Source organism: Amphiprion ocellaris, chromosome 19, assembly GCF_022539595.1.
Source record: "Amphiprion ocellaris isolate individual 3 ecotype Okinawa chromosome 19, ASM2253959v1, whole genome shotgun sequence".
NCBI lineage: Eukaryota > Metazoa > Chordata > Actinopteri > Pomacentridae > Amphiprion > Amphiprion ocellaris.
Window position 1 is genome coordinate 26,274,514 of NC_072784.1, and position 24,606 is coordinate 26,299,119.

The 24,606-nt window shown below is 41.1% G+C and overlaps 2 protein-coding genes and 1 long non-coding RNA gene across 3 annotated transcripts; 2 read left to right on the forward strand and 1 right to left on the reverse strand.

Annotated features, from left to right (window-relative positions):
- The first annotated feature begins 2,544 nt into the window (after positions 1–2,544).
- On the forward strand, positions 2,545–8,424 carry si:ch211-120g10.1 (butyrophilin subfamily 3 member A3). Its single transcript, XM_023265417.3, has 10 exons — positions 2,545–2,694; positions 4,293–4,365; positions 4,827–4,925; positions 5,591–5,692; positions 5,787–5,921; positions 6,002–6,139; positions 6,221–6,272; positions 6,353–6,379; positions 7,430–7,456; positions 7,537–8,424. Exons 2-10 carry the CDS (start codon positions 4,306–4,308, stop codon positions 8,091–8,093), a joined length of 1,197 nt encoding a protein of 398 aa, XP_023121185.2. The 5' UTR covers positions 2,545–2,694; positions 4,293–4,305; the 3' UTR covers positions 8,094–8,424.
- A 1,547-nt stretch (positions 8,425–9,971) lies between these two features.
- On the forward strand, positions 9,972–24,504 carry recql5 (RecQ helicase-like 5). The gene is made up of 19 exons (XM_023265425.3): positions 9,972–10,133; positions 10,310–10,431; positions 10,541–11,062; positions 13,010–13,106; positions 13,179–13,290; positions 13,385–13,547; positions 13,624–13,706; positions 18,223–18,444; positions 18,561–18,654; positions 20,384–20,420; positions 20,502–20,560; positions 20,889–20,959; positions 21,064–21,157; positions 21,231–21,395; positions 21,526–22,139; positions 22,219–22,264; positions 22,340–22,561; positions 22,637–22,709; positions 23,536–24,504. Exons 1-19 carry the CDS (start codon positions 10,037–10,039, stop codon positions 23,658–23,660), a joined length of 3,018 nt encoding a protein of 1,005 aa, XP_023121193.2. The 5' UTR covers positions 9,972–10,036; the 3' UTR covers positions 23,661–24,504.
- Positions 13,720–17,653, reverse strand: LOC111565376 (uncharacterized). Its single transcript, XR_002745901.3, has 3 exons — positions 16,986–17,653; positions 14,694–14,812; positions 13,720–14,609 (listed from the first exon to the last, which is right to left on the reverse strand). It is a non-coding gene; the product is annotated as an uncharacterized LOC111565376 (long non-coding RNA).
- Positions 24,505–24,606: the final 102 nt, after the last annotated feature.

Sequence of the window (24,606 nt, forward strand, 5' to 3'; positions counted from 1 at the left end):
AAAATATGTTAGCTCCTGGTTTGACTAAAATATATATTTACAAGGAAAATTCTGTCATATCAAAATTAGGAATCTACATCAGCATAAACAAATAACAAATAATAAAAGCTCATTGTTAGTGTGAACAGATGCAGCCTGACAAGCCTGCGGGAAATAGACAGTCCCATCCATCTGCTTTGACTAAATAACAGAAGTATGAGTGTCTGTGAATATCTGGAATTTCCATAACAAAACATCCCACAGACTGTGATCACAAGGAGTCGATTTCTGGCATCATCATCTAAATGTAAATATAGTTTTTGGCAAATTATTAAGTGTTGTAGATATTTTAATGGCAGTATATTGTCTGGTAACATGTCAGCACACAATGGGAGTTATCATAATCTTAATACTATCTAAACGTCCTGTATTTTGACTTTACATTCAGTTCTGTTTTAGTTACATTTAATTAAAAAAGCAGTGATCAAAGAAGCAGATGGACAATTCTATCACAAGCCTACCAGAATATTTGGCAAAGATATTCTTAATGTTAATTTCCTAGTGAAATAAAGGTTAAGTAAAACTTGAAGCTTAAATTTAAAATACCATCAAGTCCTGTCACCTCTTTACTGAACATGTCAAGTAACCCGGGTGAGAACAAGGTCTATTTTCATTTAAAATACATGTATTTAGAATATAAATATGATATGTATGCAGGAAGAGTCCTTAAATTAACAAAGTCAGAGGGTAATTAAATCACAACAGACTCCAACATTAGCAAGGTGAACCTACCGACAACCATTGATGTCTTTTTTAAAGAATATTTTTTGGTTAAATTACTGGTTAAACCTCCATATATTCTCATATAGCCAACCCTCTCTCTAGCACTGACTTAGTGCTGTGCAGTCCAGTAGAACATACTCAATATACAAACAAACAGGCTTATTTTGTGTGGCATTTACCTCAAACCACTTTCTTTTGATTTCCTCACACCAGTAAAAAATATTTCAGTGCTATTCTAAAATTTGTGAGGTCATCCAGGAAAAGACCTGAAATGAAAACTGACCATATCCAGTCGTAAGGAGGGGGTCAGATGCTAGTTTTGTTTAGTTTTTGTGATTCCTTTATCTGTCTTTCCTGTGTCTCTCTTTTTGTGTCTGCTTGTCTAAGTGTAGGTGTCATTTCCCTTTTCAGTTACTTCCTCTTTTATGACTCCACCAAGGAATGCGGCAGAATTATGTGACGATCGGCATTGGTTTGTCGGTCTGTCTGTCTGTCTGTTAGCAACATTACTCAAAAACGGACTAACGGACTTAGACGAAATTTTCAGGGAAGGTCAGAAATGACACAAAGACCAATTGATTAGATTTTGGCAGTGATGCGACTTACAGTCTGGATAGACAGATTTGTTAAAGATTTCCATATCATTGCAAGACAGCGGCACAGCGGCACTGTAACTATGACTACAAGTGAACATCACGTCAGCTGCCTGCTGATGATCACATGATTGTGATCCTACTACAAATTGACCACTGCGGACCACAAAGTTTTTAAAGATTAAATCCATCGGAAATCATACAACGACTGAGCAATGCTGGTGGATTACTGCACTCTCTGAGTGCTTTTCTTGTGTTGTCATTGCCTTTCCTTGTGTGTTGCTTGTGTTTTTCTTCCTGTTCTTTGACTTTTCCCTTTTGGTTCATTTCACCTGTGTATAGTCTCTATAGTCAGTTCAGATAGTCTTGCCTCTCCCTCCTGTGTTTGTCAGTTCTTTCTGTTCGTCACTTTGTTCACCTGCCTCGTGTCAGACTTCCTGTACACCTGACTAAGTTCTTCACTGCCTCCTGTTTGTACATTTAGTTTTTTGAGACTTTGCGTGTTTCTTTATTTCCTGCTTCTGCTTTGGTTACCTTTTGTATTTTTCATTAAATTTTACCAGCTCCCTAAGCTTTGGATTAATCTGGACTGTGGGTTGTTCTTTGCACTGGCTTTTTGATTAAAGTTCCCTTTTAGTTTCTTACATACCTGCTGTTGGTGGCTGCATTTGGGTCCTCAACTCTCTGATTCATGACAGTCACACTACCAGGGGTGGTAGTGTGACTTCTTAACTCAGGATATCAGCTCACATCTTTCAAACTCTCCAACCATTGGTAAATATTCACTGAGAGACGAACTTTCTAAATTGGGCCCCTTTCATGAGTTGATCCCATTTAAAGGTCAACCATTGACTTCTGCATGGGCCATAGAACACTTAATGTATGTGGTTGAATTCAAGCTCATTTTATCAACTTTAAATTTAACTGCATATTTTGTTTGCAACAATGACTGCCAAATAAATGTAGTGGAGTGAAAACACAATGCTTCCCTCTAAATTGCAGTAATGTAGGCATATAAAAGAGCAGAAAGTGGAAATATTCAAGTAAAATGATGGTGGCACTTTCAACTAATTTTAACGAGTTCATGATTACAGCCTGAAATCACAGAAATAGTCTCCTTTAAGTCCTCACCAACATGGCTGCCATCTGTGCCCACTGACGACTTGCTTTCGTCACTGACGAAGAAAACCGAAGCTCCCCGAGAACCCGACAGACAGTCTGGTATGTAAACAAGGTCAGACACTGCAGCATACAGGCCAAACACTTCTGAACCGGGCAGCTACTCGCTTTTAAGGGAAGAGGAACCCCAAGTAACCTCACCGGAACTCTGAGGAAAAAGGTGAGCTGCGCATAAAGTGCGCGTTTTGATCCGCCGTGTTGTTGTGCAGGACGCACTGCAGGAACGGATTATTTGGCATTAACGAGTATAAATGTATAAACATGCCACTCTGTTACATGCACAGCAGCAGAGAAAACATTTTGCATTGCGTGGAATGTATATCATTGCGGACATAGTGCAGATTTGCCGCAAAGTCACACAGCAGGTGTGTGTTTACTTCATGCGCAGTCATCAGCTGCTCTCGAACTGGGTCGCTGCCTCACTGCACAAAGCTGCATGGTCATGTTTTCCCACAGCATGAATGAATCCTCTCTTCATAATTAGACAGCTAGTTTAATTTGAATGACAAGTTACCAGAACTAAATGTGTATCTGTTCTGTTTAGTGTAAAGCTGCGTATAAAATCATCATATTGACTGTATTTCAGGTGCAGGATATTCATACCTGAATGCTGCAGCTTGGTGGAGCTGCTTTAAAACTGGGCCTGACCAGGACTGCCTACAGTGTGATTCATAAAACTGCAGAGAAACACAATTTCTCAGAGTGAAGTGGGGTGACGTGCAAGTGCAGGCTTTGTTTAGTGCCAGTGCGTTTTCACCCACTTCCTCCTCAGTCTGGGTCTGTGTGAGAACCAGTTCAGACTGGTCATCCAATCTGCCAACCAGACACACACTGAGCTGGTGTAATTTTCTGACAAGGGAGAGGGAAAAAAAGAGTGAGGAAGTCAGAAAGAGAGGATCACCAAGGACACGGTGAAACGGGCAGCATGCGGGTTCTGTCACGTTTCACACTGAAGCCTTAACTGCTCCAGTTAATCATCACATCTGGTGTCGCCTCTAATCTATGAGGTCCTCAAAGACTCTGTGGCCGAGATAATTTCACTGAACTTTGTTTGTGCATCATTTATGTGTATTTTGCCAGTGACAAGTGGTTGAGATCACACTCAGGTGTTGTGTTTCCTGTGCTGAAAAATTCATATTATTGATATTGCAATATGGCGAACTGTAATCTACGAATCACAAGAGCTGCAATGTTTTGATAAAATGTGTCACAACATACCATAGCAAATAAAGGCGTTGTAGTGCTCTACCTATAAATCATATTCTGCAGGCGTCATGCAAAGCAAAAATCCTACCTGCTTTTTCATATTAATTTTCGTGGGGAAGAAATACAAAACATTGTGACTCATTTTGCAGTATCTCTCAAGCTAATCAGTTTTTTTGCATGTCATCCTGTTATCCTGCTGCCATGTGAAGTTTCCATCACGTGTTTAATGATTTACATGACACTGCTGTTTTGGAAGTAAACATGAGCAGTGTTCCAGTTCAGAGGTTGCCTTCTTCAGAGGAAACTGACAACAACAATGTGTCCTTGAAGCACCAGTAGTGTAATAAAAGTGTTCACTCGTACTAATATCTCATTCAGGCTCACAAAAGTGGGAAAGTTTAACCAAAAAGTTGCTCTGAAACTGCTGTGAAATTCGAATGTACCAGAATAATCCTAAATGCGTTGTGTGATTGCTGCAAATAGTCAAGTTTTTACAAGTAAAATTAGACATTTAGGTGTCTAAAGCAGCACCTTTTGTTTCTTTCGCTCTAGGACGTGAGCCAAAATGATGCAGTGTTTTCACTTCATGGTGGAGCCGGCCAAAAACTTCACGGCCAAGATAAAGGTAACAGTTTTTTGCTCACTCGGTTAAAACATTGTGTGTTTAATGTTCAAACCTGTTATTCTCTTGGCAGAAGGTTTTTGGGTCACCTTGGTGCTTAAGTAGAAACAAGACAACATTTTTCTAGCAGCACGTGATGTGACTGCTGGCATTTATCCCCCCTGGTTTAATTTAAACCAGGAGAAGAAAGAGCTGCTGTATGCAGGAAGGTGATGAGATGAATCCAGGCAGAGAGTCGGGGTGGGAGGGAGTCGTTCTTTTCTGCTGACAGGATCAGAGGCGCGATGTGCATTTTGATCAGGCTAAGTGACCGCCTCCTCTCTTGATTGACCTTATTACTTTCTAAAGCACTTGTGAAGCAGCACTAATGTCCTCTGAATGTCTTTTTTCTTTCTTCTAAAAACTCTCTCCCTCTCCAAATAGTTTCTCACAGAAAATCCTTTGCTTGTATTTTCCTCTCACAGGAATCGCACAAGAGAGCAAAGAAGGAGAAGAGGGAACCTCTGGATGAGGATCAGCTGTTCGTTGTGGATCTGGCTCGAGACGTCAGCCGAGTGTGCCAGGTACAGCATCTAAGGACTGCACATGAATCGCATATCAGTGTAGTTTCTCAGGAGTGATGGGATTATAAACACTTTAAGATAATGAACAAATTTCTCCTAAAAACAAAGGAAATTGAACGATATTGGTACCAAACCACTGTTTTGTTGAAGCATTTAACGTCAGCCAAGTGAAGAATATATTAAACTTAACTTGCTCAACAGTGAAATTACAGTTTTTAGGTTAAAAATGAGAAGTCATGAGTCTCTTAAAAGCCCTCTATGGTAAAAATCTAGTGTTTAATCTTGTCAAAATGTTAATATGGTGTTTTTATATCATGAGCAAAAAAAGCAGTCAGTGCCAGGGCTGCAGTGTACCAATGACACACATGTTCAGGTTCTTTTTCAAACTTCTATGACTGAATTAATCAGATACTACAAATTACTGTGTAGCATAGAGTAGTTAGAGTGTTTGAGCAGAGTCGTATGTAAGCTGGTGTGCTGAGTTGCAGCGATTAAGTCATTTCAAGGCATTAAGTGGTTATTGTCATGGAAAAAAGTTGTAAATGTGTAATCTTGATACACAGAGATGAGTTTTTAGTGTTTTAATTAATTATCAGGGAGGCATTTTAAGTCTTTGTTCCTGTTTTTGCCTCCACTAATCCCATATTCTGTTCTCTCTTTGGCAGAGATCAGCAGTTCTGGAGCACATCTGGAACCAAGATGACACCTGGCCAACTTCTCTCTGCAGGAGCTTCATCCTGCAGTGGGCCTCTATGCTGGAGAGCAAGGTGCTCATCTGAGGAATTTCCAGGAGGAAGTACAGGAGCAGAATGTAAGGTTTAGTGGTACATTCACTAAATAATATAATCTGTCTGTGTGCAGAAGAGGCCCATGCAGACTGACGGCTGGCCAGAGGTGGCCGGGGACAAACATCCCGATCTGATTAATGAACAGGACCTGCTGCAGGCCAAAGCTGTGATCCTCAGCTGGATCAAGGACCTGAGAGCTCAGCCTGAGGTGGGACGCTCAAACAAACATTTCACCTTAATCTGTTCCTTCAAGCTACGCACCTTTTATTCACATCGATCATCCTGCAGCAAAGCGTGTGGCCCGGAGAACCTGTGGCAAAGGTTCTGGAGGACCTGCAGTCAGCTTGGCGTTGGGGTCGTGTTCCCAACCTGCTGACTGCTATGGAGCTGGTGATGTGGACTTTAATGTTACAGCGACCTGATAAGGTAGGAGTCTGCTATAAGTCTCACAGTTTCAGTCGTTTTGTGTTATCTGCAGTTGATCAGTGACGCCTTCTTCTCCTGCAGGACACCATACCGCAGCAGTGGCTCTTGTGGAAGCAGAAGACTCAGAAGTCCGGTTTGTACATCAGAAATTAATCAGTTTTGTTGTATATTTGGAAAACATCTCTTTCTCATGAGGTTATTATCTCCCTCCAGGTGCCATATCATACATTCCCCAACCAGGTGAGTTTTATACTGAAAGTCAGCATCCACACTGAGAATCAGGAAGTAAATTATTTATGAAATAGAAGCACTTCACTGGGTTTCAGTTACATCTTGGCAGCTTGCCGTCATAATCAACAGTGAACATCCATACCATGACGGTGGATAATGTGCACAACCAAGTCTATCAAGGCAAAACAGACAAGAAAAAAAAAAAATCCAACTTTTCTGCATACAAGCAAACATGCATGTGCACGAAAAACGGATAATAAATACAAACAAAAATGACAGTTGCACCTAAAGTTAGAATATGATGTGACAGAAGATAAAACTCATGACCAAAGAATTCACTGTGCCCAGGAAAAATATAATAATGAAAGTATGCAATACATATTTACATGTTTACTTACATAAATTTTCCAATATACATATTTAAGAGAGCAAAAAATAGACACTATTTATACTTACTTATTTATATTTATTTTTAGTTCAAAATCCTGGGTGAATTTAAGTTTTGTTAGCTTCAATATTCTTGTATTTTTCTCAGTATTCTCAAAACAAATTTTCATATACAGGCTGGTATTTATGTCATGTTTCATAATTTGATAATTTTAGTATTGCATACTTATTTATTACATTTAGTCATCATTTAATTTGTTTTTTAAAAATTAATAACTTTTTACATTAATATATTCATTATAATCAGTTTACTGTGTGTAATCATTAATGTATTTATTGTTATTATATTATTTATTTAATTTTTTAATTTCTTCATTTATTTGATCAGGGACCATGCAATTAACAAAGAACATATCTTTTATTTATCATTTGTTGTCTGAACTATGCAACTTTTCTCTTTTTCCGATTCACTTTTGCTCTTTTGTTGCACAGTTAAATCTATTTTTAACATTCTGTCTTTTGTCAGTTGTTTGAAAGCACTTTGAATTGCATTTGGTTTGTTGAAAAGCACTAAAAAAATTTATTGATTGATTCCCAACACAGCATTGTGATTCCGTAAAATATGTTGATGCATTTGCACCATCAGACAAACATGTCTTTGTTTTTCTGCAGTGTGGGACTGGATCGCAGATGCTGCAGGTACAACATTGACTTTCATCAATGTTTTAATCGAGGTAATCAACCTGTCTAGTAGCTCAAACCTTGTTTCTTTCTCTCAGTGGAGGTAACTCTGGATCTGGACACGGCCAACCCCGATCTGCTCATCACTGATGAGAAGAGGATGCGCTGCGGCTTCGAGAGGAAGGATGTTCCCAACTACCACCAGCGCTTCGACGGCTGGTGGTGCGCCGTCGGAGTGGAGGGCCTCGACTCCGGCCGCCACTACTGGGAGGTGGAGGTGGGAGAGCGGGACTGGCGGCTGGGCGTGGCCAAGGAGTCGGCCCTGAGGAAAGGCTTCAAGTCCCTGAACACAGATACGGGTTACCTGACCCTGCGGCTGGAGAGGGGCACTGAGCTGAAGGCGCTGACGGTGCCCTTCACCGCCCTGCCGCCCGGCCTCATCCCCCGCAAGGTGGGCATCTACCTCGACTACGACAACGGCCAGCTGTCCTTCTACGACGTGGACAGACACCTCCACATTTACACCTACAACGAGATCTTCGCTGACAAGCTGTTCCCCCTGTTTGGTACCGTGGAGATCATCAAGGATCTAGTGATCAGGTCTCCAGCAGCCAAAACCCAGTGTCTCTGCTCCACGTCCTGCCTCTGGGGTTGAGCTTCTCTGTCACCTACTCCTTTAAAAACCAAGTAGACATCATTATAAAGTAAAACAAACCAGAATCACAGAGGAATCCTGATGTAAAAGACCATCATTATGCTATTGAATAGCTCCACTATGTGGCCACTCTGTATGCTGCTGCTGCTTTAATGTGATTGTTGCACTTTCTCACTATAGACTTATAGTGTTCCCCTTTGCTGACATACATAATGTATTTTATTATCTTTGAAAGGTAACCAAAAGTGTTAATGTTATGTACCGTGCAATATTAATCCTGCAATGACAATGCACTTATGTGAATAATAAATAAACCAAATCCATGTGTTAATTTGGGGTCTGTTTATTTCTAGAGTAGTAATTATAACAGGAATTAAATGCATAAGTCATTAGCGATCTATATCATCACACTCTGGTGGCACAGAGAGAAAGCACTCTTAAGATTGAAAGAGAAAACTTAATAGAGCGCTGAAGCGAGAGTAGTTTAGATCTGAGTGCTAATCTCCTTTTGTCGTGTGTGTTTTAAGCACTACAGAAAAATGGTATTTGCTGTCAGGCATCAGATTAAGCCACAGTTTATTTCCAGAACCAGCATTATGAAAACAAGCGCATGTCCAAACCTTCGACTTCCCCTGAGGGCTTTATAACCCAGAGACCTCAGAAGCTGTCTGGTTACCTCTACACTTTCAGAAGTGACCTAAATCTTCATCTCAGCTGGCAGTCTGTTCACAGCATCTTTAATGTTCTTTTTATAGCATTTGAAACAGCTATACTGAATTATTACATGAGAACAGATGTTTTAAATGCATTCTTCCAATATAATTGCAGATGCACTATAATCAAAAATAAGTCGTATTTATTTATTTACACCATATTCTATATAGACCTGCACCTTCCTTTACATATTTTGTTTCTATTACTTTTTATTCAGTTAAAATTCCCTGGATTTGCTACACATGCTGTTTATTTGATTTGTAGCACTTGGTTCCTATTGATTTTGACTGCATCACTTTCTTTCTTTCATCATCTATATTTCTTTAAAAACTCCCTACTTGTCAGCGTTTAGTGTGATACACCACATCATCAAATTCCTTGTGAAAAACTACAAAATTTTAGTGTCACCGTCCAGACGGCCAGGAGAAGCAGGAGGAGGTGGAAGAGCATCTCCTGTTGGATAAGCTGTCATTAGCCCAAACATGGACAATGCGATTTTTCAAAATGTTTTTTTTTTTCTATATCAGCAACTCAGTTACAAGATTTGCTCTGATCATTATTAGTTATTTATTTGGAGCATTGTCTTGTGGGACTTTATGAATGAACTTTTCCTCCTCACTAGCACCTGCATCCTATCTTCTGGACTAATCAAAGGATCAGTTGCCCAAATAACCATTAGAATGCTACTAGTGGTACTATTACAGTGCATACATTTATATGAAATTATAGCTCAGTAAATTGTCGTAAATTACACTTTAAGAATTACTGGTTTAGCAGCTTGTATCCAGTGTAATATTAATGTGGGATAAACCCTCATGTGTACAATGTCTCACATGTTGGATTCATTTTAACTCTAAAATAACTTGAAAGTTGTGCAGTTATCAGGTTAAAATGTGAATATTTCTGTGCTGTGCCTCTGGCTTACAAGCTATCATTTAATTGCATAATAAAGTTAATAGTTTCTGTGAAATCACGGGTGAAAGGCGTGTACCAGCTGTACCAATCATAGAGCTCGAATACGTTCATGAAAAATGTGGACGTAGCAACTTTTTTCATTATAGTAACACAAATAGAATAAATATTGAATAAATATTAATAAATGGCAAGGAATCACTAAGTTCAGATTTTTTTAAACCGCTATTTTCGAGTTCAGATTTTCGTGTAATGACGTCATCGGAGTGCGACGGTGCCAAAGAGGTTTATATGACTTCTTAACAGACAGAAAAACGATGACAACAAGTTTAAAACAAGCTTTAAAAACCCACTTTGGGTTCGACAGCTTTAAGTCCAAACTACAGGAAGATGTTGTCAAAGCGGTTGTCAGAGGTAAGTCCGCGAACAGGGAGTTTAAAGGCTGTTTATCTCTTCGCTAATTAGACGTTAGCTGACTAACAGCAACTACAGAACTTAACTGGCGTTTTTATGAAACACGAGGCTGAAATAACACTTCCAGGTAGTGTTGGTCAGAGTGTGACTTGGTGCTGTCTGTGCTTCGTCTGCAGGTGACAGGGATGTGTTTGTGTGTATGCCCACTGGAGCAGGAAAGTCTCTCTGCTACCAGCTGCCTGCAGTGCTGGCTGAGGGCATCACTCTGGTTATATCCCCGTTAATCGCCCTCATTCGGGTCAGTCTCTGTCTCTGATCCTTCTGCTCCTATGTACACCCTTCAGACATGCACTAGACATGTGTGCATGATCATTTACATGTTAATCCCTCCCCGTGTTTCTCCCCAGGACCAAGTGGATCACCTGAGGGATCATAACATCCCTGCCTGCTCCATCAACTCCAAGCTCCCAGCAGTTGAGCGACGTCTGATCCTGGCCGACTTGGGGAGTAGCAGCCCCAAGTTAAAGCTTCTCTATATCACCCCAGAGATGGTGGCCTCTCCTTCTTTCCAGCCGTGCCTGACAGACCTGTGTTCCCGCAGCCTGCTGTCCCACCTGGCCGTGGACGAGGCTCACTGCGTGTCTCAGTGGGGTCATGATTTCAGGCCAGACTATCTCAAACTGGGTGAGCTGCGAGCTCGTTTGCCTGGAGTTCCCTGTTTGGCTTTGACGGCAACAGCACCCAAGAATGTACAAGAGGACATTATTCAGTCCCTGAAGCTGCGCTTGCCACTGTCTTTTATCACACCTGTTTTCCGCAATAACCTGCACTATGATGTGATCTTCAGGGAACTGCTGCCGAACCCCTACGTCCACCTCCATGCCTTTATTAAGAAGGCACTGATGCTGGACAGTGGGTCTAATGGACAGGTTTGTAAAACTGGACTCTGAGGTGTTGTGTGTCTTTGGGAACACAAATCTGAATAGAATTTTACCACCAAGGTTAAGGTTTTCACAATATTGTGTCTCAGTGTTTCTACATTTGAGGAAGATAATATAAAGGCTTAAAAACTCTGGTTTTCTTTAGAGCCACAATACCTCAACATCCTAATATCTTAGTTCTCCCTTGCAATTTCTTGCTAGCTGCTATAGGATTGCATATTATTGTATTTTCCCCTTATACTGGTAAACTATACTGTACAAAGTATATACATAAATCAGGGAAAACATCATGACCACCTGCCTGATATTGCGTTGGTCCCCTTTATGCTGCTAAAACTTCTCTGGCCCCAGTGGGGCATGGACACAGGACCTCTGGGGATGTCCTGTGTCACCGGGATGGAGGCAGTGAATTCTGTGGGTCCTGTGGGTTGCAGGGTGGGACCTACCTAGATCAGGCTTATCCTGGGACATCCCACAGATGCTCAATAAGATTGGGATCTGGGAAGTGTGGAGCCTTAGCTCTGTCATCTTCCTCGGGCCACTTCTGAGCAGTTTTTGCGATGTGTCAGGGTGCATTGTCCTGCTTTGGGTGGAAACGGGCATTAATGACTGCTGTTGCCATGGAGGGTTGGGGGATTGCTTGACCTGCAATGTTTCGGTGGGTGGTACATGTCAAACATCCACATGCATGTCAGGACTCGAGGTTTCCCAGCAGAACGATGCATTATAACAAGATGATCAATGTTATTCACTTCATGTGTCAGTGGTCTTAATGTTGTGGCTGACTGGTGTATGAACTATACTAGTAGCTCGAAAAGGGCTGCACAGTGGCTCCGAGCCAGGGCAGTGACAGCTAGAAGATCGCCGGCTTTCATCTCGGGGCTGGGCCTGGGATCTTTCTGCAAGAAGTTTGCATGTTCTCCCTGGGTTTTCTCCAGGTTCTCCGGCTTCCTCCCACAATCCAAAAACATACTCAGGTTAATTGGTAACTCTAAATTGTCTGTAGGTGTGAATGTGAGTGTGATTGTTTGTCTTTAAGTGTAGTCCTATGATAGACTGGCGACCTGTTCTCGGTGTCCCCTGCCTTCGCCCCAAATCAGCAGAGTTGGGCTCCAGTCCCCCTTGAATCTAATGAGGAGTAAGTGGTGTATAGAGAATGGACGGCTAAAAGTTCGAAAAGTATGTCTCAGCTCTCTGAATCTATTCATATTCATAGGATAGGATCCATACTTGAAATGCTGAGGTAGAACCCTATTGCGAAAGTTTGCTTTGAAGGAGGAGCGGTGTTCATATGTGGTGTCTTGAACGTGTACTCTGGGAGGTGTTGTAAATCTTTGGAAACAGAAATGTCTGAATAAAAAAGCCAAGTATGGCTTAAGGTTTTTATAGTATTGTATGTCATGCAATCAAAGTCCTTTAAAGTTTGTAGATTTGAGCAAAATAATATAAAGGTTTAAAAACTGTGTATTTTTAAGGGCCATAATATAACTTAATATCCTAATTTCTTCATTGCAATTTCTTGTTAGCCACAGTAAGATGTCATATTGATTGTATTTTTTTGTACACTGTTAAACACCTCTAAAAGTATGTCTCAGCTCGCTCAATCTATTCATTTTAGGATCCATACTTGACATCCTGAGAAGAACCTTGCTGTGAATATTTGTTTTCAAAAAAGGAGCAGTTTTAGTGTGAGGCTTCTTGAATGTGTAACTTTGGCAGATGTCACGCTTTACTTCTGGCAAGGTTTGAGCCCTAAAATCCCATACATTCAGTTGCCACAGCGATACAGTTTTTTAAAGCAGAAAATTCACTGAGCTGTCTGCTCAGCCATGGTGACAAAATGCAAACAGTTTAATCTACAGCATTCAGCTGGACAAACAAGTGTTTTAGATGCTGTTTTCCTCATTAGATCTTGTGTGTGATGTTTGCAAACAGGGCTGTGGGATCGTGTACTGTCGGACAAGGGAAGGCTGTGAGACAGTGGCCTACCAGCTGACCAAGCTTGGGATTTTGTCTAAGGCTTATCATGCAGGTAAGATGCTTTCTAGTGTGTGTAGGTGTTGAAAAACACCTGGATCTGGGCTCGAGTTTTCTGCTGTTTTAGGTCTGAAAGCTGGAGATCGCACGGAGGTTCAGAATGAGTGGATGCAGGGCAGGGTGCTGGTTATTGTTGCGACCATCAGCTTTGGCATGGGAGTAGATAAAGCTAATGTCAGGTAAACAGACAAACCCGAGTTTTTTAGTGCATTGTTTTGAATGTGCCAGAATATTTTTGTAAATTAGGATTGTGCATGGTGATGTTTTTTGCAGATTTGTAGCTCACTGGAACCTTGCTAAGTCTCTAACCAGCTACTACCAAGAGTCTGGGCGAGCAGGTAGAGACGGCCTGCCCTCCTCCTGTCGAACATACTACTCCGCGAAGGATAAGGCACAAATTAATTTCTTCATCTGCCAGGACGTCAACCGGAGACAGGTCAGATTAACAACAAAGCACTGAAAATGTAAAGAACTCTCGTTATTTTTAAGGTAAATCTTAACTTTGTCTACAGCGAAAACGTGGCTCTGCAAAGGAGAGCGACAAAGCAGCCATCACTGATTTTGAAGCCATGGTGTCATTTTGTGAGAGAGAAGGGTAAGCGCACACATACTGTTGAAGTTTCTTTTTTCATTTACATACAAGTCAAAAGCATCACGTCATTATATAGCGTCGCCTCCTGTTGCACATTTCTAACATGCAGTCTGAGATATAAACACTTACACACAGTATATACAGTGCTTTGAAACACAATAGTCCCTTTCAGGTTCTGTACAGCAGAGGGCACAGTTGCTCTCTTTTTATGCTTTTTTACACATCAAACAACATTTTCAGGTTTGAAAAGGGGTTTTCCCCTTAGGAGGTTCTTACCTAACTCCATGTCTGACGGCTAATTCTCATTCCTTAAGAATGACACATAGTTGTGTTCAGAAAAGCATTAACAAACCAATTTGGCCTTTCCTCTCATATCTCGCTGTGCAGCTTGCAGTTTTTAAATGAGTCCTACTCATCTTTAATCCTGTATGTTCCAAGCATTGCCTGCGTTATTAAAGACACTCGGGGTTGGCCCTGACTTCTCCTCAGGCCAGAGGTGTCGTCGTTATGCAGGGATGCTTCTAGGAAAGTAGATTCTGGCAGCTTTTGCAGGTGTGTTTGGCAGCTTTTCAGGACATCCTTCTCTGTGTCGCTGTGTTTGTCATGTGCTTTGCTGTCCAAGGGTTGGGCCTGTTAAGTGTCATCGAACACACCTTGTTTATACATGTGTCCTACATGCGCAGGACTCTTGAGAATAAGTTTTCATTCACTTTGCAGGGCACAATGTGTGTGTTTCAAGGACGTTTTGCACCATCTACTGTGCTGAGTTGCCAGATTTGAGATTGTCTGTGTAATTGCTTTTTTCTGCTTGAAGCACATTTACTCAAACGCTGGGTCCCTTTAGTTTGATCTTGCGACAGCAGCAGCAGCTCACGCAGGTCAGAACTATCATGAGCAGGACCATGACTGTGGGAGAGCAAATGAACAGTATCATGACCAGCTCTTTCTTAAGCAACAAGAAATGCTGAATAACAAAGAGTTGAGACTCACGGATGAAGGAGAGCAGGATGAAGAAAGCTCCCAGCTCTATGGGGTTGGCGTTGGGCAGACCTTGCAGCTTGTCCCACACCCTGTTCAGGAGGTTCAGTGTCTCTTCTCTGGCATCCATCCTAGCGAGACAGAGAGAAGTTGGATGCACTTGAAGTGAAAAGATCGTGTTTCAATTCGGTTAACACAGTGTCTCATTTACAAGGCTGCGTTTGTGGTCACTAGGATATAACTCCGGTCGTGGGTGACGCAAGCACACAACTTTTAGCTGTTAGTCTGTGAACGTGATGAAGTGCAGCTCAGCAGTTTCTCAACCCGTGGTTTAAGTGAGAAAGAGGCAGAGAGTTTCGCAGCCTGGGAGTGAACATGTCTCGCAAAGTGAGAGTGAATCTGTTGTTATGGTGCAGGGGGAGGTGCTGCTGGTTTAAGTTGATCAGCATAACTAGCAGGTTTACCCCTCCTCCTGTCAGGGTCCCTGTAAGCTGAACTGATTAGCAGATGGCTCTCCTGACACCTGTATCCTTGTTCTCCATATGTACAGACTGTGATGGGTGGTGGTGGTGGAGTGTCAAGTTATACTTGATTTACAGCAGACTCTGTTATTGTGCTCTTGCTGAATTGCTGAATTGGGTGTGACAGCCTGAAGCATTCCTAGGTTTGCTTGTGTTGTTTATTGTGCATTTTAAAACTTTATAAACTAACACACGATAAACATCACTGTCATGTAGCTCTTGTGTATGTAGCTTGGAAACAGTAAACATGAGGAAACAGTAACCTGGATAACACCTACCAGCGGTATTAGAAGGGTTATTGGAGGACAACTTGTCAGCAGAGAAATCTAATATTTGCTTCTGCACACACACTAGTGTCCTGGTTGTAAACACATCTTTGGAATATTCTAGTTTTAAACATCTGATCCTGGTTTGAGAAGCCTGGATAAGGTCTCACCCAGATATTGAGAAACTTGGATGTGTCACCTGGAGTGATCTGATAGAAGTCGGGATATTATGGCCTGTAAACACGGTAAACCTGGTTTCTGAGCATTCTTTGTGGATAAGTAATCTAGTAGCTGAGCTGGTGAGAAGCCAGGATACAGCTGCATGCAAATTACAGGAAATGTGGATTCTGTAATGACTATGATCATGCCACTTTTATTGAGCGACTAGATATCCAAATTAAAGACACAGAGCTTTCATTTAGTGATCTGCTTGGTCAGCTCTCATTTTCTGTTTTTGCTTTGTCAAAGGCCTTGGTTTTTAAAGATGCTATATAAATACAATTGCTGTTATGTATACAGGTGTGTGAGTAACCAGGTTTTGCATCTTCCTTGTCAACAGCATTTACCAAATAGGAGTAAAACCAAAGGCTAATGTGCATGTAGCACAGTTTACTTTTCTCAGCCAAGAAATAGTCCATAACTCATTTTAAAATGCTAAATTGTTATTTTTACGTCTCTCGTGCTAATGTGCTAATTAGAGAGCATTAAACATGGCGTTAGTTGGTTGTTTTCCCTTTTGTATTATTAGCAATGTTCAGCTAATCGACTGGAAGAAGCAAATGTCCCAAAATGATGTTGTCCCAAAAATTTGTGTTGCTGTTGTCTCCTTTATGTCATAAAAACACCTTTTCAGTCAGCAAATATGAAACTGTTTAAATACAAAGCAATTATTATGACCTTCAGGAGAACCAGATTTATTGCAGGATTGTTGCATACAGTAATATTAAATGCGTACTACAGCAACAACTGAGTGATACTGAGTGTCTTTGTGTTATTTTGTGCCCTGTAACAGCCACTGTGTGTCGACTTTACAAGCACTAATTCAGTTAAGTTTGTAATTTATCAGAAAATGCAGCAGAATTCACAGGAAAACGAGATTTTAAAAACATGCAGGAAAATAAAATAGTATGTGACCATCAATTTATCCATTTTTTTTAATATTAAAGACAAAAATATATGTCTGTTTGTCTTTTATTATGACATTTCTGTTGTCTCTGCCAACACTCGCTTTTTCCCATTACTTCTTTGACTCCGTGTTAGCTTTAATGACGAACATTATCAGTCACAGATCCTGTGCAAACATTAAAAGACTCCACTGACATCCAGCTAGTTAAAATACCATTTGTCTAGCTACAGGGTTTCTCTATCTCCTTCTTTTTGAACAGACTACTTTAATTTCCCAACGTACGTTTGTACTTAAAAAGGTCTATATTTTTAAACACATTCTTCGCATTCTTGCCAAGCCTGGAGTGTTTCTAAGGTGCCTCGTCTCTCACGAAACACTGAAAGGCTCTTACCTGTGAGAGTTTTTGCTTGTTTACTGACACTCGGCCAAGCCTAGGCTAACTGTGAGAAACTAGAAAACCAGCCGATGAGGAGGAGGAGACGCTGATGAACAAGTCATTTCTTCCCTGAAGGAGCTCCCTGCAGAGTGTCTTATCTGGCAGTGGGTTAGTTTGTTTATGGGACACGTCGTCCAGAGGAGGAGGAGGAGGAGGACGCTGCCTGAGATTAGCAGTCAGGTCGAGATTAGAGTTAGGATGGATAAATCCATAGATCCTGATGACAGGCTGCACGTGGAGGAGTGAGAGGAGAAGAAATCCCATTCACTGCTCTTCTGTCCACACTGCTCTTAATCTGTCCTTGCTTTGCTCACCTCTTCTGCTCTCCCCTTTTCTGCTCCTCAGGTTCTCAGTGGTGTTCAATAGTCTCTCACTGAGTGGTTTTCTGCTGAGCCGTTGACTGTACGCCTTACTTTTCTTTGTGTGCCTCAAAGGCTGCTCTGTTTGACAGTCCTGCCTGGGAGTGACTGTTGCTTCACAGAGTCTTTGTGTGCCTCCTCGTCTTTCCCCACCTCCTTCGGTGAGGCTGCTACTCTCCGTTTCACGAGGGAGAAGGTGGCAGCATTTCCATTTCCAGCAGCGTAGTTAGTATGTTGTTGAAGTGGCTCGTCTAATGGGATGTTTCCGAAATAGACCCCGTGTGTGTGTGTCTGTGTGTGGTTGTGTGAATATTGGCTGTTACATAAGACTGGATCTGATACAAGAGTGGCCTTTTTATAAAAAGAAAAGGATGGGAAAAAAATCACATCTGCAGCTGGGATTTTATTAGAAAACATGCTGTAGAGGAGGAGGTGTCCTGTTAGAATAAATAGGAGTTGGATTTGCAAGAAAGCATGAAATTGTAGGAAAATAAGAGTTGCTCTCAGTTGAGATTTAGTTTCCTCTAATCCATGCTTTGTCGCTGGACGTCATCTGTAGAGATTTGAAGGTAATAGTACGTCTGTTAGTGTTGTAATTGTCGGACAACTGTATTTCTTTATTTCAAGAGACAAAGCGTGGCGCTTATTTCATAACAAACACATTGATTGTGTTAGTGTTTGACAGTTACGTAACAGCTCATAGATCAATGATGCACTGGATGGCCTGTGTATGATATAAAGATGTTCTGTGTGTGCTGAAATAAGATTTATTCTAAGCTGTAGGGTCTCTGCTACAGTTTTTACAAAAAAAACTGTCTCTCTTCTTCCATCAGTTGCCGCCATGCCACCATTTCCAAGTTTTTTGGTGACAAGACGCCAAACTGTGCCGGTGCCTGCGACTTCTGCAGCAACCCCAAAGTCGTGCAAGCTCAGCTGGCCAGAGCTGCTGCCCTCAGAACCAACACACTTGCAGCTCCGAGCAACACGCCCAAAGGACCATTCGGGTTCCAGGCGGATCTTTACGAAGGAGGGAAGAAGGGATACGGATTTGAAAGGCAGGAAAAGTTTAATGTCTGACATGTTGATGTGTTTAATTTTGATTTCACATTCTTGCAGTGTACTATGAAATACTGATGATGCTGTAGATGAACACTGATGTCCCGCCTTGTAGGTATGATGAAGGGGGAGAAGGGAATGAAGATGACGGCACAAAGAGGAAGAAGGAGTTTTCTGACCTCTTCAAGAAGCAGATGAAGCTGCGGAAGGTGAAGCATGATAATTATTGGCGGCTGTGAGACGATCACTAAGAGCAGGGTTGGCGGTTCAACCCTAGCTGAGGTTAAATGTGCAGACTATTTACTATTTAATCAACTCAAACACTTCAGAAATATATACTACCGTTCAAAAATTTGGGGTTATCCAGAGAATTTCATGTTTTCCATGAAAACTCATCTGTTTATTCATGTGCTAACATAACTGCACAAGGGTTTTCTAATCACCAATTAGCCTTTCAACACCATTAGCTAACACAATGTAGCATTAGAACACAGGAGTGATGGTTGCTGGAAATGTTCCTCTGTACCTCTATGGAGATATTCCATTAAAAATCAGCTGTTTCCAGCTAGAATAGTCAATTAACAATGTCTAGACTCTATTTCTGATTAATTTAATGGTATCTTCCTTGAAAAAAAACTGCTTTTCTTTCAAAAATAAGGACATTTCTAAGTGACCCTATATTTTTGACTAGCAGTGTACGTGACTTAAAGTTGCTCTACATTAGTTAAAGTTGATATTATTAGTTAAAGTTGCTCTATATTAAAGTTGCTCTACATTTGTTAAAATTGTTCTTTATTAGCTAAAGTTGCCCTGTATTTGCTAAAGTTGATATTATTAGTTAAAGTTGCTCAATATTTAAGTTGCTCTGTATGAAGTTGTTCTATATTAAAGTTGCTCTATAATAGATGCGGTTCCTCTATATTAGTTGAAGTTGCTCTAAAGGAGTTAAAGTTGTGCTTAATGAGTTAAATTTGCTCGATTTTATTTAAAGTTACTCTAAATGAGTTGAAGTTGCTCTATAGTAAAGTTCCTCTATATTAGTTAAAGTTGCTCTAAATGAGTTAAAGTTGCTCTACAAAAATAAAGACGTTTCTAAGTGACCCCAAACTTTTGAACGGTAGTATATATACTCATATTTATGTGTATTTAGGACTGTTTGGATGTTTGTGTTGCACCTCTGTACATCTGTATGCCAGCTGTTGGCAGCAGGAGCTGATGGGGCCCCTCTAAATACTTCTTTTGTTAAATCGCTCCCACATGTTCAGTGGAGCTGGCACAACCTGTAAGTAACACTGTTTCTCAGCAGGTCCAAGTGCAGCCTGGCCAAACAGTTTACAACGTCGCATAAAAAAAGAAGGAACGGCACGGTTGTAAAATTGTAGAAACAGAACACAAACAACAAAAAAGTGATGACAGAGATGGAAACTAAGTACATACCTGTACCCTGCCACTCAGAACTTCATGTAAATGGCTCATTTATGTCGATCAAGAGAATGTTTACACCCAAATATATATCAATACTGACTTCTTACAGACTTGACAGATGCTATATGTGGCTATTTCTTTGATAAAGTTTGACAGGGCCGTATTGTGCATATGGATGGACAGAAGAATATTTAAGGTTGTCTTAATTCCTGTGTGAAAACTGATCACCATTGGAATCAATATTAACTGACCTAATTCAAGCTGCTCTCTTTAAATGGGAAAATTACAAAAAAGAATCTGATTCAAACTTTAAAGGTATATTTTAATGTGTTAATTTAGCTACGAAGGTTTTTTTTTTTAAAGTGAATCTTAACATGGAATCACATGTCAGGAGGGGAGTATTAATGCTGCAGAAATGGAGAAAGTGTAGACAAAGTATAACATGTTGCCACAGAATACAGTATATCACAGTATCTGATGTACTAACTTCTGTCTGTGCTCATGTTTCTTTAGGGCAGCGACAGTCAGGGGGAAGACTTTATTCCACCAGGTAACATCAGTCGATCAATCATTAATAATAATCTCCAGTCTGATCTTTGCTGCTGTGTAACCAGTGTGTCCTGCTGTGTAGATGCTGACTGTCCGCTCAGAGAGGCCAGCAGCCAGAAGATCCCCAAACTCACAGTAAAGGTACAAGACTAACACATTCCTCATAGCTGCAACATCCATTAACACTTCTATAAGAACTCATGGGTCATGAGATATGAATGCTATTGATGTAGAAAACAGTGTATATACAGTACTAGAAGAGAAAAAGAAAAGACTACTCGTTTGTGCTTTACAAGCAAGAGCATTTTGTACAGTAAAAGCACTGAATTTGCAGTGCATTGCTGCTTGAAATAGGTGCCTTGTTAACTGATTTTTATCATTTCTTTATTATTCTTCTGGTATGTGAACACTCTGTTGTTTTATTTTATTTAGTTTTTGAGGCGTTCATTAACTCAATGTTACATTTCAGGCCAGAGAGCACTGCCTGCAACTCCTGCAGGAGTCTCTGTACGGCCAGCAGGGGGCAGAAGATGCATTCAAGTAACTGTGCAGACACACTTTTCTACCATAGTGCTCATACGTGATTAAAATAACTTTCCTCACATTTGATGCACTCTCTCTCTCATCTGTCCTCCATCTCTCAGCTATGACAGTCTGTCCTTAGCGGTGGATATTGAGCACGAGGTTTTCAAAAACAGCAAATCCTCCAACTTGTATAAAGCTGCTGTTTTAAAGAAGGTAACTGCAAACTTTTATGTGTGTTTACAACAACAGCGGGCAAGTTATGCTTAACTTATATGTTCTTGTGAAGGTATCTGAGATGAAGAAAGCTGCACCTGCTTCAACAAAGGTAGAAAAAGTAGAAAGCAATAAAACCAGAACCTCTGATTCCAGAGAAACTGAGGCAGAAGTCGCATCTTCTTCCTCATTTACTCATGAGATGGTGGGGTTCACTTCTGCATCAGAGATGTACTCAGTAAGACTGATTTGTTACGCATCTCACCTATCTTGTCACAGTTTTAGAAAAAGGAAAAGTCAAGCATTTATTGCAGATTTTTATAGATTCAGAGGAAAACATGCTTTTCTTTTTTCTGATATTCCTCTAGCTGAAGCGTAAGAGAATAGGTGCAGGTCAGAGAGGCTCCTCCAATCCTTTCATCACTGCCAAGGATCTGCTGAAGTCCTCCATGTTAGACACGGAGTCTAACAAAGAGAAGGAAAGCGGCAGGTTTTTCAATGACAGCTCAGGAGATATGAAGGCAAAAAGGGAGAGACTAAAAGAGACAAACATGGACACATCATCGGCTGCATCGTCATCCATTAAAGCCAGAGCAAAGGCCGTCTCTGCCTCCCTGGATAACCCAACTAAAGGAGGAAAAGCCATGAGCAAGAAGCAGCAGAAGCTGGCGGAAGCGGCAAAGAGTTCACGCAACATTTCTCAGTACTTCACAAAGAAACAAACAACAGAGAAAATCCAGGAGGACGCCGACATGCCAGAGGAACTCGATGCTACTTTTTCTCACACTCCCAGTGAGATCGCTCAAGAAAACATTAGCCGGGAGCAGCACTCGCCTGCCTCTGTGGAAGCCGTAGAGAGCAGCCAGGATGTGATCCAAGCAGAAAGCAAAACTGCGGTAATAGTGATACCTGATGATAATAAAGAGAAGAAAACAGCTGAGATTTTGAACACATCTGAGCAGGATACAACATCCATCACAGAGTAATGCACTCTCAGTTTTATCACAACTTTGCTGGAAAATTCTTTTACGAATTCTAACTGCACTTTTCCTCTCACACAGACAAAACAAACCCAAAGAGGAAGCTAAACCACCTGAAATTCAAGAGGTAGGTGCCTGTTGCCTGTTGAATTTCAACGTGTTTTTCTTGCTCAAGCTCTGATGATGATGCATTTGTGTACAGGGGACGGATGACATCAAAGAAAAAAGGGATTTGTCTCCTCCGGCGAAGCGCAGTCGCCCCACTGATGGACACAGCAGGAGAGTAACCTTCAACCCCAGTGTGCAGGAGAGAGCCCTGCATCCGGTCAACGTACCGCCGAAGCCTGTGATGCTGAAGGAAGCAGCTGATATTGTGGTCCGCTATCTGGACCCCTTTTATAAACAGGGAAAGTTTGCAACCAAGGTGTGTATGTTTGCAGTAAAGCAGCATTAGGAAATGAAATGATGTTTACTGAGCTTTTCTCTTGATTCTTTATAGGAGCTGTTTAAATCTTTTGCTCGCTACTTGTCTCATCTCCTTGCAGAAGGGAGGAGTCGAGGAAAAAGCCAAGGTAAAATAGGGATAAATAATGAAAGAAAAGCACTCAGAGCGCAGTACTCCACCAAGGCTGCTCAGTCGTTGTATCATTTCTGATGGATGAACTCTTGAATAAAAAATTACCTTGCGCTGTGCACAGTACGTAATGTACGGATACCAAATCACATGACCTGAATATGTAGCGGGAGGCGGGAATTGATGGGACTCAAAAACACCCCCACAATTTAATCAATTGTTCCTTGTATCATTTCCGACTGATAAGTCCCAATAAATCTGCAGCGGTCGATTTTTAGGAGGATTGCAATCATGTGATAGTCAGCAGGCAGCTGATGTAGTGTTCACTTGTCATTATTTATTTAACCTTTATTTATTCAGGAAGTCTCATTGAGGTTATATATCTCTTTTACAAGGGAGACCTGGCCAAGGTAGCAGCTGTATGAAATTTTAAAAGTTGTATAGAACAGATACATGAATAACAATAAACTGTAAAACAATAAAACAGATGGACAGCTATTCAAGGACGATGACCTCTCAAGAAAAATATATTTACCGTCTTGCAATACAGAAATCTATAACAAATCCGTGGATTCCAGGCTATAAGCCACATCACTGTCAAAATCTAATCACTTGGCCTCTGTATCATTTCTAATCTTCCCCGAACATTTCATCCAAATCAGTTAGTCTGTTTTTGAGTAATGTTGTGAACAGACAGACAGACAAACGTAGACCGATTGTCACACAACTCCACTGCATTTCTTGGTGATAACATAAATAATAGTAATAATATAAAATGCCACAACTTTGCTTCATAACAAACTAACTGTAGTCTCTGTTTACAGTTAAAGCAGAAGCCAAGGCTCTTATCAAGAAGTTCTTCAGCAGCGTCCAGCGCTGTGAGAGCGAAGCAGACTGGAAGCACCTGAAAAGACCACACAGCCGTAAAACCACAGAGAAAAATAAATGATGGGAAAAGGGGAAATGTAGCCATTTCCAGGATCAAAGCCTTCCTCTTTGTCAGTGCCTAAGCTTTAGTTCCAATGATGTCAGGCTTTGACCAGGTTTGTGCTGCTGAAAGTTCTGCTTTTTTCAGGCTGGTGGCTGTTGCTTATGTCAACAGCTGAGCAATAAAACTGGGACTGTTATAGCCTGAGAGGGCAGAGCAAAGCGCACGCTGAATGTAACCAGTGTTCTTTATGTTTTGACCCATTTATTACAAATTGTGTTTGCTTTATGTTGCAAAAATCAGACTTCATTTTGGTAAAATATGAGGATATAGGGAATTTTTCAAGCCAGTCTGCACTTATATTTGCTGCAAATCATGTTTCAGATCAGCTGATTTTCTGTAAGCTGAGCGCAGTGAGGCTGCACAGTGGAGCTTTGAGCATTATGCCAACAGACCCTTTTTCACAGCAGTCGTTTTGGCTTGTCATGGCAGGAAAATTCCATATAGGTGTGCTGCTTCCACAGTCCTCATATTGTACAGTCTGGCTCAGTGCCACAGCTTACTGGGAATCTTAATTGAACTTGATGAAATTAGCTTTCTCTGTGTTTTTCCTGCTGTGAGAAGGCAAAAAAATCTGCAGAAAAAAAGGTGTATTTTAGTGTCCTAACGTGACTTAATGATGGTAACTAGAGGAAAAAATAGTAGGAAGTCCGTAAGATTTATCCTCTGGGCACCATGCATGCCAAATTACAATGCACTTTGGTGGACCAACTGATATTTCCAACCCCAAAGCCAAAACACGTTGTCGCTAACAGTGATGTGTGTGCGCATAGATGGTTGCATAATTTGAATTGAAGTAAATTTGGGTGGGTGGGTGGGTGGGTGGGTGGGTGGGTGGGGGGGGACGACATACAAAAACACATGATTTTCTGTGTTTTGAGGACCTGAGAGGTTGTTTTTTTGTTTG

Excerpts from the sequence above, each read along its gene's own strand:
- recql5 (XM_023265425.3), top strand. The coding sequence starts at position 10,037 with ATGACAACAAGTTTAAAACAAGCTTTAAAAACCCACTTTGGGTTCGAC. Across the intron at positions 22,140-22,218 it reads GATACAACATCCATCACAGA|ACAAAACAAACCCAAAGAGG; the intron begins GTAATGCACTCT and ends CCTCTCACACAG. Across the intron at positions 22,562-22,636 it reads AGGGAAAGTTTGCAACCAAG|GAGCTGTTTAAATCTTTTGC; the intron begins GTGTGTATGTTT and ends GATTCTTTATAG.
- si:ch211-120g10.1 (XM_023265417.3), top strand. The coding sequence starts at position 4,306 with ATGATGCAGTGTTTTCACTTCATGGTGGAGCCGGCCAAAAACTTCACG. Across the intron at positions 6,140-6,220 it reads TGTTACAGCGACCTGATAAG|GACACCATACCGCAGCAGTG; the intron begins GTAGGAGTCTGC and ends CTTCTCCTGCAG. Across the intron at positions 7,457-7,536 it reads CTGGATCGCAGATGCTGCAG|TGGAGGTAACTCTGGATCTG; the intron begins GTACAACATTGA and ends TCTTTCTCTCAG.